Genomic DNA, 15,921 nt, shown 5'->3' with positions numbered 1-15,921 from the left:
TTAAGTTTGCTGTGCCAGTGGATCAGTTGCACACAGTAATAATCTATCTTTAAGTGTTCCCCAGTAAAACAACATACTTCTCAAACGGACATTACTCAAGCTAGGAGAAAAGTTGAACAAAGGCTCCAGTGAGAGCTCATCTAATATTACAACTAACTTTCACATGGGAACACAGATGCACATAAATACCGGAGTTGCAAATAGGATGTGCTTATTAATTGAACAGTAATGATACATACTTGCTTGAGAGTAATAGTAACTAGATTCAGCATTAGAAGTAGCTTGTTTGAGATTCTGAAGGCAAAAAACATGTTTTAAATGCTCAGCACTGATCATTTTAACCAGCAACTCACCTTTGGCAGCAACTCACCTTTCTATAGAGCAGGGGTCCCTTATTTACTTGTGAGCCACATTCAAGTGTAAAATAATGTTGGAGAGAAACATAAGCATGCAAAAAGTTCCTGGGGATCATATGTGGACTTAAAGGCAACAGGAGGGTCTTTTTGGCAGTACATGTGGTTTTATCCAACCAAAACTTGCCTTTAAGTCAGGAATTCAAAAATAAGCACCTGCTTGGAGGCCACTGGGAGCAACATCCAAGGGGTCAGAGAGCAACATGTTGCTCACAAGCTACTGGTTGGGGATCTATGCTATAGAGAGACCAGAGATGATGAGGAGAGGCAATAATATGCTCAGAGAAAATCACCCTTCTGATCCAAACACATGTAATAAAACAGCAGCCACATTTCTGTACTTAGTTGCTCCCTTCAGGAGGCAGCAGCTAATAATGAGAGTACCAGACATACTACAAAGAAATGCTATTAAAATTCTTGCTACTTGAATAATTTATAGGACAATGTAAGGTGAAAAACATTTGTATCATTGGTGAACTTAAAAGCATGAAATTATGACTGCCCCACATTCTTTATATGTATTTAAAATCCACCAGAAAACACTGAAAAGAGCATACCACAGATGAAGCAGGCTTTAAGGGGAACTAAACAAAAACATAACTTAAGCTTTTTGAAAAGTAAACATAATTTCAAGCAACTTTGCAATATACATCATTTGAAAAATATGCAGACTTTTCATGATTTTTAATGGGTTCTGACAGCTTCCTAAGTCTAGCCCCCGCTCTCCTGCTGATCTCTCTGACTACTTTGCTGAGCTGGCTGACTACTTTGTATCAACAGCCAGCTGTCCTCGGCCTTTATCCTCCAAACTTCACAATTCCCTACACACATGTGATTTCAATAAGGAGCAGAACATCAGAGTGCAATGCATTGTGGGTTATGTTGTTCCTGCATGCTGTCTTTAAGCTGTGGAGAGTTTGTAACATCGGTGTTATAGTCCCTCCTTCCCTGCCAGGATTTGATATGATGCAGAAAGAGAAGAACTGTTAAACAGCTGGATTTCAGCATAGAAAATGGCATTTATTTATACTTTTTAAGAAACAGGTAACTGTGATGGGTATATTAGGGGTTTCTGTGTTATGTGGGCCTCTTTATCAAATTTTGGTTTGAAACGGGAGTTTCCCTTTAACAGAAGCATTTGCTATCCAAAGCCATACCCACCCCCCCCTTTCCCAGGTGCTTTGGCCTCCATATGCTCTAATAAGTCTGCTCCATCTGTCTTATCACTTGATATACTGCTTTAGTTGTGCAATACTGTTTCAAGTGCAGTTGAGCTGCTTAATTGAGGCAGTAAACATGTGGAGTAGCTTGCTTAATATATTCTGGGTTGAATTTAAAGTCGATCTGATTTTGCACTGATTCTTAGCAACTTTCCAATATACATTAATCAAAAATGTTTAATGATTTATTTGTGAATGCAACTGCCATTTTAAACAGACTCCCCATGGATGTTAACATATTCTGCACTTCTGACTCCAAAAATGTAGCAGAAGACCTGGAGAAGAACTTTAAAATAAAAAAATATAATACATGTAATGCATTGCTTACATTAAAGGACCAGTAAATAGGGCTTGTGCTGAATTTACTTTTTGTGTATAGTTTAAATTACACAAAAATCTATTTTTTTTATTTTTGTTATTTCTTAAGCAAAACAGGGCAAACAATGGAGATTGGAGCTACTCTATGATTAGTCATTGGAAAAGGCAAATGTATGTTTGGGACAAACCCTATTTTTGCACTAATGTTGAACAAGGGGGTAACATCTGCTCATTTGTATAAAGGAATTCTGGTAAGGAATTCAGTAAAAGAAGAGAAAAAGGGTTTACACTCCAACATGCAAGCTCTTTTAACTTTAATAAAATTGTTTCCCCTTAGCTTAAAGGGGTTGTTCACCTTCCAAACACTTTTTTTCAAATCAGTTGTTTTTTGATTGTTCCCCAGAAATAAAGACTTGTTTCCAATTACTTTCCATTATTTATTTTTTACTGTTTTACCAAAATCTAAGTTTAAAGTTGAATGTTTCTCTGGTGTTTCTCTGGTGTTTCAGTCTGTCAGCTCAGTAATTCGGGTGCAGACTCTAAACGGTTACAATTTTGCAACATTTAGTTGATACATTTCTCAGCAGAATCTCTGGAGTATTAGCAACTATTGTATCAAACAGCTGCCTGTAATGAAACCCAGAGATTCTGCTTAGCAGGGACAAACATAAGAAATGTATCAATAACTAATGTATCCATTTAGAACAGTTTTCAGTGCCGGCGACCCCCCCCCCCCAGAGCTGCTTCGGAAGGTGAAAAATGACACTTTACACATCAATATTAGGAAAATGGTCACACATAGAAAATAGTCATTGGAAAAAGTCGTTATTTCTGGTGATCTATCTGAAAACAACTAGTTGTTTGAAAGTAAAAAAACCCTTTAAGCTTTGGGTCTCTGCATCAAAACCCAAAAAATATACTGGTGATCCTTTAAATTGAGATTAAGGGAATTTGCTTTTCTTCATATGCAAAGTGATACCTTCTGGAATCAGAAGGTATTTACTTGTCTCATGCCATACACACAGCACTGCCTAGATACCAAAAATGAGAGTTTTGATTCTCCCATAAGGCATCATGGGCAGAGACATGCAAATCACTCCATTGTGTCCCTTTGGCCAACTATGCATCCCGAACCGCTGGTTTATAGCACAGATACAGCCTAATGGTTCAGAGCCATATATCCAAACTTGCAGACAGCCTGTTTCAATCTTGTTAGATCTCATCAGTGCAAGATATTGGAACATGGCTTCTGAGAGGTAGGACTTGGAGAGTAGCAAAATGGGGAGCCAAATCTGTTCATAGATAGCGCAATTTAGTTTGGATTAACTTCAGACTACTAACACTCATATTCAGATGCACCTGAACGAATAGTATTCAGCATTGTATACCATAAAGAATAATCAACATTTATGAACATCATTACATTTCAATAGTTACTCACTCCTTTAGATTGTAAGCTCTTGCAAGCAAGGCCTTCCTATTTTTTATTCTCTAACCCTTGTTTGTTAGATCATTATAAGAGACCTGTTTTGAATATTTAAGCGTTGCATAACTTGATAATTTACCTATACCTTATGGCAAACAGAAAAAAATAGTGTGCAAGTCAATTCAGTATATATAGTATATCTCAGCACTAATTTTCACATACAATAGCTATCTACTGTATGAAAAATCATATTCAAATCATAACCACACTTTTCTAGGTACTTAACTAAAATAGAAAATGAGCTATGCTTTGGTAAGCAATGTATTTATGCTTCTTTGACATTTTTTCTGCAGATTTTTTGCTACTGATTTATGTATGGTTATACAATAATACAGCTAGCAGAAGGAAAAGTAAAAGAGAAACTCAACTCACCTGAGTCATCTTAATTAAATGTGTATATTTGTATTTAAATGGATTGCTTGTTTTCATACCAAACTAATCTTGTGTTCTAAATGCTTTTGAAACTCCTTGTTATTACTTTAATTTGGAGATGGTTGAGGCAGCTAAGTGCCCAAGTAAATGGAGCATGAATAGTCATTTGAACATGCTTTAAAAAAGAGCAACATTCTCCTGTGTAAACTAACTGTCCAGCTTCACAAAGGATGAGACCAAGATTATAAGAAGTGACTTTTAAATTCATTATCTAGGCAATGGGTGGAAGCATACATGTACTGGGCATGGTCAAACCTAAGGGCTCTTACACATGAGCGTTCCGACCTGCGCTCCCCTGCGTTCCGTTTTTTGGCGTTCAGCCGCAGGGGAGCGCAGGAATAGACGCAAGTCATTATTTGAAATGGGGCTGTACTCACTCAGGCGCGTGTAGGCGCCGAACGCAGGAAAAATGCAGCATGTTGCGTCTGAACCTGCGTTCGGCGCCTACTCACTCAGGCGCGTGTAGGCGCCGAACGCAGGAAAAATGCAGCTTGTTGCGTCTGAACCTGCGTTCGGCGCCATAAAACTGTCAAATGTCAATCAAGATTTAAAATTTCTCACCAGGTCGAGGACCACATTGGCTAGTTAATGCAGTCCTCCCTCTGATGGTTCCTATTGTATTTGTAATCCAATCATTTGGCCCTAGGGCCACAATTGCATTAAAGGAGAACTCAACCCCCCCACAAATAAAAACCCCTACCCAGTACCCTAAATAGTCCCCCCTCCCTGCTCCCCCCCGCATAGGTGATAACACCTATAAGTGCCCCTAATCCCTTACCCACCTATAGGTGCAGAGTAAGTGCAGCAGAGCTCATGGGCACCAACTTCTGGCTCTTCGGATTTCTTTAGGAAGATGGTGCCCATGAGCTCCACTGTGCTTACTCAGCACCTACAGTTGAGTACTGTGCTTACTCAGCAGCTACAGTTGAGTAAGGGATATGGGGCAATTATAGGTGTTACCACCTATGCAGGGGGTGCATGGAGGGGGCACTATATAGGGTACTGGGTAGGTGTTTTTATTAGTAGGGGGTTGAGTTCTCCTTTAAAGGAGAACTTAACCCTAAAATGAATATGACTAAAAATGCTATATTTTATATAATGACCTTATTGTACCAGCCTTATGTTTCAGCTCCTTAACAGCAGCAATGATCCAGGGCTTCAAACTTGTCACAGGGGGTCATCATCTTGGAAAGTGTCTGCGACACTCACATGCTCAGTGGGCTCTGAGCAGCTGTTGAGAAGCTAAGCTTTAGGGTCGAGGCAAAACATCAAGCAGAAAATGTGGTTGGCCTGTAATATAAGCTGATGCTACAAGGCTGAATATTAAATTCTGATGCTAGTTGCACTGGTTTCTGTGCTGCCATGTAGTAATTATCTGTATTAATTACTAATCAGCCTTATACTGTGACATTTCTATTCTATGTGTACTTCATATTTTGCTTTGTCCCTAAGCTCAGTAAGTGACAGCAGCACAGGCATGTGCAGTGAATCAGCAGAAAAGACGATGGGGGAGATAATGGGGCATATTTGGAGGCACAGATCTTCCCTGTTAAAGGACAGTGGTTACCTTGGGCTGGTACAGAAGCCCAAAACATAATGCACAACATTTCTATAAAAACAAAGGGTTCATTTAACAATGTGGTACAAGGTGTAAAATGCATAACAGCCACAAAGTGATAATTTTGGGTTTTTTTTGCCCACAATACACCGCACACCCTAGGAGTTGCCTCTGATATGCATGAAGCAAAGACAGCTGTTCCTGACAACAAACTGTATTCTGCCAGGCAAAAAATGCCACTGTAATAGAAGAAGTGTGTATGTGTACAGCCTAGATGTACTGAAACATAAATTCCCCCACCCATTCCCCTCAGTAACATGTTTTATTTTAATAATAATAAAATACTATTACACTAGCACTGGCAACTAGTCATTTGTAAATAGGCCCTAAAGCCTACTGCATACCACTCACTATATAACACTGAAAGATTCCAATGCGATCTCTTTGTTATAAATGTATAAATGTAATGTGATTAATGATAGATAGATAGATAGATAGATAGATAGATAGATAGATAGATAGATAGATAGATAGATAGATAGATAGATAGATAGATAGATAGGCAGGGGTAGGAACTGAATAACAATGTATTCTTGGTGGTGTGTTTTTAATTATATGGATGGCAGGAATGTAAAGTATTTATCCATGGGTTCGCATATGGAATTGCCACTAGATTGCACAGCTATTGTCTTGCTATGGGCGGTAATGCTGTAACACAGCTGAGATTCCTGAAAAATTCTGCTGTATCTTGAGTGGTTTGTGTTTATGGCTGGCTCTTTTATAACCTTCACTAGTCTAGGTCTCTGCTGTACATCCATCCTTGTCCAGATTCTAATCTTGTGAAACAAGAGGTGACATTGTTTTAAAAAAACTGTCTGAGCAGATAATACACAAAATGCAGTGACAAAATACAGGTTTTCCTTTCAGATGGCCTCATGTGGATTCCTTTTTAATTCAGTGACCTACTATGGAAAGTTAAAGGGGAAAGTAGGTTTATTTAATCACCAAAGAAAACTTTAAGATAAGCCAAATGCTGTTAATTTCAAGAGTTCCCATGAGCCTTATAACAACTTCTTTTTACAAGATGAAGGTTACAGCAGTGCACACGCTGGGGTAACAACATGCTCCACATACTCAGTTCCTCTGGCAAGATCCGGTGCACAGTGAAGGTTCACACCCATCCTATGCACTAATGACAAACAGTACATTCACACTGAGCAACTCTCACAAGCAGCAGAAGGGGGGGGGGGGAGGTATTGGCCAACATGTGTATTGCTGCTCAGGAACAGTATACATAATTAGTGAAAACATGCATCCTGCTTATACCTGAATACACACATTGTATTTAATCAGATCAGACATTCCTATTGTTGCTCACTAGCAGTTGAATCACAGTCATAAGAGTTGTGAAATAATGTTTTTTTTTTAAGCATCTAATTTACAGTTAAAGTGTTAATTAGGGGTTTTACCAGTGTGTATATAAATACTGCCTGTAATTGTACTTTTTTCCTAATTAAACTAAAGGAAAAATATAAAGGATGTAGGCACCCTTCTTTCAGTTTGCAGCATGATCCGGCATGCTATAACCCCTAAAGCAATTTTAATCATTATGGTAAAACCAAGTTTGCCAAAGCATGAACCTGGATACCTTCACCTGACACAAATCCATGCTCAGTGAGTGGAAAATGCACCTGCATGCACAGTAGGAAAAACATCTGTCTTTACGTTGTGCACAGTAGATAACCTACATTGGGCAATTTCAGCTCTGAAGCAGCTGTATACTTTATCCTCCCAACTGGCAAGGGAAGGAAGTGTTTTGTGTAGTTCTGCAAGAGATGTAGTCACATTATGCCTAGCCCTGCTTTTAAACATCCTCCAAACATAGGTAAGTACTCTCAGAAGCAGTGGTGTAACTAGATATTACCCCCACAGCAAATTATTTTTCAGGCCCCAAAAATTTTAGAGGTTCCTTGTTTTACTAATATTAATTGAAATTGTATATGAATTATGGATCCCTGGGGCCACTATACTTCCTGGGCGCCTATACTTCCCTGGGCCCCCCTCCAGCCGCAGGATCTGCTTCCTCTATATGCCTAGGGTTGCCACCTCACCCATTTAAAACCGAACACAAATAAAACACACAGCCTGCATGGCTAATTAGCAATTCATTTAAATGCATGCTACAGACTGAACTGATTTATGTGCAGCCATGCATCATGCATCTAAATGAATTGCTAATTATCCATGCAGGCTGTGTGTTTCATATGTGTTTGGTTTTAAAGGGGTGAGCTGGCAACCCTACTTACACCCCTGCTCAGAAGGTTATTAAAATGTAATAATGTCTGGTTATGAGATACTTTTGTAAAAAAAATGCAGGGTATATGCAGATAAAATGTTTGCAAGATTTTTGTCAGGAAAGTCTATGTTCCCTTTGGGCTGGTACAAACTAAATGTATCCGTCGGATGTGAACGCCGCACTAAGTCTTCATCAGACAGTCAGATACATATAGTTTGTGCCTGCGATTATATGCTGGACGTCCGACACGTCTCATGCATGTCATCGCCTTGCGACAAATCAGTCCTGAACACGCTGTGTTCTGCCCTTTATCTGTTGCTAAATTACAACGCCCAGTCTTCTGCTGTTGATGTGATGTTGGGGTTGCTGTGCAGTAACAGCTGGAGGATTTGAGGTTGACACACTCTGCCATATTGCATACCCTCTGCCACACTACATTGCTCAGCATCTCTGTATGAAAAAGATTTAAACCTTAACAGATAGCCAGCGAAATAACAATATGAATGACTCCCAATGATAAGAATAAGTAGCCATGGGAGCATATCCCCTTACCTTGATAATACTGCTCCTGCGGGGGAGACCTGGCTTGTTTGCCTTATCTAATCCAGGGCTCTCAGGCAGAGCAGACCCACTCTCTTCTTTGGCTTCCACAATGACACAGTCTCCATTGGACACACCACTGTTAATGGTACAGTCACTACTGCACTTTCCATTGCTCTCCCCATTTCCTCGATCAACATCACTTCCTTTGCCTGGCACTTTGCCATGGGCAGAACCCGTGGGAGAGGGCACATTTCCACCATTTTCACCAGATCTTTCTTCTCCTCCACCTCCTGGCTCTGCCATGAAGATTTCAGCAGCAGAGCCTTTGAGGCAAATAATTATACTCCTTTTTCTCTCCTCTGTGCTGTCCTCAACCCAAGGAGATCTCTGGCAGTAAGGACTATTCTTCTGGAAGGGACAGGCGGCAGCAAGAACTGTACGGATCCACCTTAAACCAGAAATAATTTAAAACCCAAATAATTTCTCAACAGTGAAAGCCTGTAACAGATGAGAGAACATAATCAATCACTTGAGTTCCATTAACGTCAAGGTGCTCTTTCCTTTACCTTTCATATTAATGTTAAAGGGATTCTGTCATGATTTTTTTGATGTAGCTTTTATTTTTAAATTATAATGTTTGCACTGCAAATAATTCCCTATACCATATAAAATTGTATTCCTGAACCAGCAAGTGTATTTTTTTAGTTGTAATATTGGTGTGTAGGCAGCCATCTCAGGTCATTTTGCCTGATAATGTGCTTTCAGAAAGAACCAGCAATTTAGGATGGAACTGCTTTCTGGCAGGCTGTTGTTTTTCCTACTCAATGTAACTGAATGTGTTGCAGTGGGACCTGGATTTTACTATTGAGTCTGTTCATAGATCCATCAGGCAGCTGTTGTCTTGTGTTAGGGATGGGGGAGGGGTGATATCACTCCAACTTGCAGTACAACAGTACAGAGTGACTGAAGTTTATCAGAGCACAAGTCACATGACTGGGGCAGCTGGGAAACTGACAATATGTCTAGCCCCATGTCAGATTTCAAAATTAAATATAAGAAAATCTGTTTGTTCTTTTGAGAAACGGATTTCATTGCAGAATTCTGGAGCAGCACTATTAACCGATGTGTTTTGGAAAAAAATGTTTTCCAATGACAGTATCCCTTTAAAGGAAGAAAATCTATTGTCATAGAATGTGCTAAACATATAGTACACAAGCAATTTACTCCTGTATTTCTGCCTGCAAAGTTCATTGTATTTTCCCCTGTATTTCTGCCTTTTTATTTCTATACATGGATATGTAACCAAGGCAAGGAAGAAGGACACATCTAGAGAATTTATGGACTTATTCCCCAGGAAAGTGTATCTGTAGTGCAGTGTAAAGTGTGCACCTAGGGAGATCTTATGTATAAAATTGCATCAGAGAGGACAAGGTAGACATGGTCCGAGTGTTTAGATAAGAGTAATGGGTGCAACTTCCAAACCAACGTGCTAATATGCCATAGCAACATCACTGTCCCAGCAATACCTTCTGCCCTTAAACCTAAATATAGGAATTGTAGATTCATTCTTGTACCCACAGAGCATAAATACTAGAACAGTACAATCTGCATTTGGACTCCATGCTTTCCAAACACACAGCCAGTGTAGCCCAGTGAGATATGCCCAGCTGTTTTGCAGCATGCCTCCTCTTATCCATTCCCTTGTGTTTGCCTCCAGCTGTCACACACACGCAGACACACAACACAGTGACAACACACACGCAAGCTAAGATCTCAGAAGGAGGAAGTAGCAGCCAGGAAGCAGACAAGCTTTGTTGGCTGTGCCTCTAACAGTGACAGGAGACGTAAATACTGCAGCTGCTGAAGTACATCTAGAACAAAAAGAAGCCCAAGTCACCATTCTGCAGCTGACATGATCTGGCGGGTTGTAACAAAGTTGGCTAACTTGTTGGCTGTTGAACTACAGCTCTCAGAAGTTCCTATTTGCTAATTACAGTGGAGTTTCAGTTCAAAGGGACTGATGGATATTATAAAACAGCTTTAAATCACTGAGGTTAGTCCTGTCCTAGCACAAAAGTATTGCTACTAGATGAACTAAGTCAGTGTATGGACTAGGGATGCACCGAATCCACTATTTTGGATTCGGCCAAACCCCCGAATCCTTCGTGAAAGATTCAGCCGAATACCGAACCGTCCTAATTTGCATATGCATATAGGGGTGGGAAGAGGAAAACCTTTATTACTTCCTCGTTTTGTGACAAAAAGTCACGTGATTTCCCTCCCTGCCCCTAATTTGCATATGCAAATTAGGATACGGATTCGGTTCGGCCGGGCAGAAGTATTCGGCCGAATCTGAATCCTGCTGAAAAAGGCCGAATCCCAAACCGAATCCTGGATTTGGTGCAACCCTAATATATATAGTGAATAAAGTACCCCCTCTTGTAAAATATAAGGATATTATAAGTTACCGAGGAGTTTCATGACCATATAAAAGCACGAGGCCGAAGGCCGAGTGTTTTTATACAGGTCATGGAACTCCGAGGTAACTTATAATATCCTCATATTTTACAACTGGGGGTACTTTATTTATTATAATACACAAATTTCAGTGAGTCGTGACAGAAATGACATCAGAACTCACCGTTTATAACTGATGACATCAGAACTCACCGTTTATAAGGATATAATTTACAAGATATTCATAGCTTTTGTGTATTATATATATATATACCTACAGGCCTCATTTGCTGTATGACAGCGTCACTCCCACTTTTTCTTCTGTTGACATATGGGCAGTCATGACAAGCTGGAAAGGATAAGAAGAATAGGTGCTGCCACCTGAGGTGAGACGTGTCTAAAACCGCCCAGAACAGCAGCCGGAGAAGCCTCAGGACTATTGCACAGAAACATGGAATGATAAAGTTACAGTATAACAACAGCAGGAGAGTCACAGCTTAAAGATCAGTGCACATCCAACACAAAGGATCCCGTCACTTGACAAGGGTGCTCCTATTCAGGCACCTCCCCTCTGCAATCTGTCACTTGATTGGTAAAGTCTATGATGTGTCCAACATGTTTCTGCGGCTGAGCCCCATTTCCCAGCATCCTCTGAAAGCACTTTGTTTGCATGTGAGAGCTGTAGTTGAGTTGTAGGTTGGTAAGCTGTGCTTTGTGAGAGTGGTGGCTTTGTGTGCAGTCTAGTCTAATGACAGCAAGGAACCATATGCTGCTCGCACTGCAGGCTGGGCTGTCACTTTCTCCTCTTACACACAGGACAAGTCTCTCCCATGCATGTGAGTGAAGGGCCCCAGTCACCCTGACACTGAGAGAGGGAGAGAGAGAGAGAGGCTGCAGCTCACAGGGCTCAGTCGCTATCACGGAGTATGGGCTCCAGCACAAACACCCAGGCAGCTGCTTACTAATAATGGAGGAAACAGGAATGAGCAGCGGCGCAAAGCTCTCTCTACATGTGCACTGCATGCGCCAATGTGACACCTTCCTGCACTACAGCCCGCGGCACCCCTGCCAGTGTATTCTGTAGTTCAAGAGCCGCTGAAGAACCATGTGATCTATGAACAAATCAGTGTTGTGACCATGTACACAGACACCAGCCCTTTATGTACAAGCTGCAGAGATGCGTCCCACCCTGAGGAACTCACTTACCTCGTTGTTGCCGTACTACCGGCCCGAACAGCTACCGCTACCACCCGGCACCCTAAGCAAGCGCCGCACTGTCAGGCAGGGGGGGAAACCACAACACCCGTGGGGGGCGGGCCTCCCGCTGCCAGTCAAACAAGCACCCGCCATTCATTGGTGTCTCCTCCTTCCAGTGAGCGGTGTTGCCCACGCCCACCTGTCAGCGATAAGCCACGCCCACCTGCGTCTTCAGAGGGATCGGGGTAGTGTTTTAAGAGCGCGCCTTCCTGGAAGCCGGCCCGGCGTAGTTATATGACTGTCATAGGCTATAGCCCCTGTGTGAATGCGCTCGTCAAACTTCCACAGCACCAGGCCGCCCACAGAAACCCCCAGTGCCTTCACATTGCTCCCTTTTAGCGAGGAAGCCCTTGGCTATCGTACTGTTCTGTACTTGAACGTCTCAGTGCTGCCTTTGTGTCTCACACACACACACACGCACACACAATGTAATCCCCTCTTACAGCCATGTCCAGTCTGCAGCGCTTGCATCCGCTAGAATTTACCCATCAGCCCCCAAGGCTTAGCGATAAGAAATGCAGCCCCTGCGCCCAAATTTGAGGCACAGATAATTCGATTTCAGCATTTTGGGTCCAATTCCCAATGGAGGAAGGATATAGGTGGCTTGAGGCGTGTGATAAGGCATGGAAATCAGTGGGTGCTCAGGGGTAACAAAAGGGGGGCACCGAGTTTTGCAATAGGGCCTATGAGGTGTAGCTATGTCTCTGTAGACTGGTACCCAATCTCTACTGCTGTTTAAAGGATTCTGGGAAGTGTAGTTCAGGAACAGCTAAAGACTGAGTCTACAGGCTAGTTAGGTGCCTTGCACACTTCTTAATGTCCTACACATCTAGGGGCAGATTTATCAAGGGTTGAAGTAAATTCAAGGGGATTTTCTAAGTAAAAAAATCCGAAATTCTTTTGGATACTTCGACCATCGACTTCGAATTCGATCCGAAGTAAAAATACTTAGATTATTCAAACATTCGATAATCGAAGTTCTGTCTCTTTAAAAAACTTGGACTTCAATACTTTGCCAAATTAAACCTGCCGAAGTGCTATGTTAGCCTATGGGGACCTTCTACAGCATTTTTCTAAGTTTTTGAAGATCGTACGTTAAAATAGTTCAAATCGTTTGATTTGAAGGATTTAATCATTCGATCGTTCGATTTTATTTCGACCGCAGAATAGCCAAATTCGATGAAAAAAAGTTTGAATTCGAATTTGAAGTATTTTAGTTCGATGGTCGAATTTCGAAGTATTTTTTAATGTGTAATAGGGTACATTAAGACTTATTGCATTGCCAGAAGAATTCCCCCTGCTGGTATGAATTGCTTAGTTATACACTATGAATACAAATTGCACTTGCCCACGCATGCAGCAATATAGCAGCAATGTGGCAGCCAGGACAGAAATATGTAGGCAATAACATACGCCCTATTGTAAAATATAGAGATATTGTGTCTGATGCTTTGCAAAGACATATAAAGGAAGGAGGTAGAAGGCCCAGTGCTTTTCTACAGGTCATGGAACTCCAAGGTGACTTTTAAAATCCTAATATTTTACAATAGGGCTTACTTTTTCTATTATTACAGGTATATGCAAGTTTCAGTGACAGATTACACCACTAAGCACTGATTTTAACAGATTACATCCCTAAGCACTGTTTATACGGATATAATTTACTCAATATGTCATTCCAATAAATGCCTGGTTGCTTGGGTAACTTGGACCATAGCAACCAGATAGCTGCTGAAATTCCAAACGTGGGATCTGCTGAACATAAAAACCAAATAATTAAAAGGCATGAAAAATGAAGACCAATTGCATATTTGAAAATTATGGGGTAGGGTGCGCTAGTAATTGCAGATAAAATATTTCCAGGGACCTGTGTGGGGAGACAATATATAGAGTAGTACGCCCAAAAGAGAAACCTTTACAGACTTTCTATGGAACTACTCACATATTTGAAGTAAAAATGCGTGTATATCATCTTCGATGTAGTCCTGCAATACAGAGGCTTCAAATGGTGTTATATCGTCGGAACCGCAAGTATCGCCCTGTGGTATATTTTTTCGCTTACCAGATCGTAGTGAAACGAAAGCTTATAGTCTAGCGTGTATTCCTCAGGGTGCGCTCCCTTGTCAGCGGACAGGGAACGGTATCGTCCACTTGGAGTAGCTGCTAGACCTGGTGATTACGGCTCGCCTCGTGTGCTGGCGTTCGTGCCGATCTCGGATTTCTCTGTCTTGCTAACACGCCGGTCCAGTTTGTTTAAGGAAAAACTTTTCAGCAATGGTTTAAAGATCAGTTTCAAATAAATTTTATTTAGTTAGTTCAAGCCCAACGCGTTTCATATCTCCTGATACTTCCTCAGGGGCATTACCAATTGCATATTATCTCAAGAATATCACTGTCTACATCATACAAGTTCCTTTAAAGATGAACTACCCCTTTTATTTGAGTAAAACTGGTAATTAAAATTGACAGACCTATTCTGTTATTCCAGAGTCAGGCCAGTTTAGTATTTATGTCAAGCCAATACTACATTGATGAAGCCCCCCCCCCCGCATTTTACAAATTATTAAATTGGGCAAACCAATGGGATCTTTGCTCTGAGTGTACCATTGTCCTGTCTGAATCTCCTGGTACAAGTGAGCAAATACAGGTAGGTAAGAGATATTAGAAAAAAAGGAGGAGGCTCTTTGGTGCAGTAAACTGGCCAATCTAATTTGCAGTCTGACCATGGGAGCATTGAATCAGCATCTGTTAATATATTAGTGTATACAGTGATTTGTTATTTGGCAGCCCCTTACAGTGCCAAATTGGGCCACCAACATACAGTAAACCCCCTGGGCCTCTGCTACTGTAAATTACTACATGCCAGCTTTAGATACCAAACATAGGGTATATGTAAAGGGTATATGGTTTGCCTTTCTGTGATTCGAAAAGTATGTCTCCAGTGCACTGTAATGTGTGTAGCTGAAGAGCCGATATACATACAGTATATAATGAGCTTGGGAGTCAGTCTATGGGTATGTGAGGCAGGTACACCAGCCCCAGCAGCAACTGGTCAACACTAAAACTCAAAATCTAAGACAAATCTAATATGGCAGACACAATCTGTCAAACCAGTCACTGAGTTCTCCTTTTTATATCCGGTCATGTCAAAGGTCTCTGTATCTGTTACAGAGTTATGGTATACAACGCATTCAGATCTATATATTCACTTGGTATTATTTCAAACTTAAAGCAGAAGCTCATCTTCAAGGTTGCGAGAAGTGAGATCCTTGCCTGAGGCAGCAGTGAGCAGCCAGTTACAAGGGGTTGCAAAAAGCCGCCTCTTGTAACTTTAAGAGCTAGCACTAGCAATGCAGCCCTCCTTTGACTTTCACTGAAAATTTATTTAACAATGTGATCCTCTCTTTTTCTTCTGGGAAAAAGGCGACCATGGCCATTATGTCAGAATATTTGGAAGAATATTCTCAAATATATTTGTGTTCACATTTTTTCACAGCATTTTTTGTGACTCGAGGAAAATCTCAAGCTTGAATTTTTGTCTGCCCATTTGTCTGCAAAGGGACACCTGGCAAAGGTAACAAAGAGTCTTTTCCAACCCAGTGCATTTTTTCTGTTAAGGCAATTGCTTAATCTTTTCCCAGGCTAATGATCTTTTTGGAAAAAAATACATAGACAAAAAGTTATTCATTGGCATCTACCAAAAATGATATGTAAAAAAAGTTAAAAGTCTTGGGTAGTTTTAAACATTGTCAATAAAAAACAACATTAAACAGGTAGAGACCCATTTCAAAGGCTGGATTTTAGCAGTTTTAGAAGTTTTTGACACCACGTTTAAACTCTATTCCTCTAAAACTACGAATGCCATGGAATTTATTAAAAGATCCAAATATGAAAAAGTATGAATGGAAAAAATACTGAAGGATGCACTAAAAATAAGAAAA

General features: G+C 40.8%; 1 protein-coding gene across 3 annotated transcripts in view; it reads right to left on the bottom strand.

Annotated features, from left to right (window-relative positions):
- LOC108719946 (inactive phospholipase C-like protein 2) overlaps window positions 1-12,070 on the bottom strand; it is a 130,511-nt gene extending 118,441 nt beyond the window's left edge. Inside the window, exons 1-2 of one of the 3 annotated variants that reach the window (XM_018269261.2) lie at window positions 11,930-12,070; window positions 8,276-8,764 (exon numbers count right to left, since the gene is read on the bottom strand). In XM_018269261.2, coding sequence (XP_018124750.1) covers window positions 8,276-8,569 — 294 coding nt within the window. In that variant the 5' untranslated portion in view covers window positions 8,570-8,764; window positions 11,930-12,070. The remainder of the gene's footprint in view (window positions 1-8,275; window positions 8,765-11,929) is intronic. The other 2 variants (XM_018269262.2, XM_041567520.1) reach the window with 2 other exon arrangements.
- Window positions 12,071-15,921: the final 3,851 nt, after the last annotated feature.

The sequence above is a fragment of the Xenopus laevis genome, chromosome 6S (genome assembly GCF_017654675.1).
Source record: "Xenopus laevis strain J_2021 chromosome 6S, Xenopus_laevis_v10.1, whole genome shotgun sequence".
Lineage (NCBI taxonomy): Eukaryota > Metazoa > Chordata > Amphibia > Anura > Pipidae > Xenopus > Xenopus laevis.
This window is presented reverse-complemented; position numbering and strand designations above follow the sequence as displayed.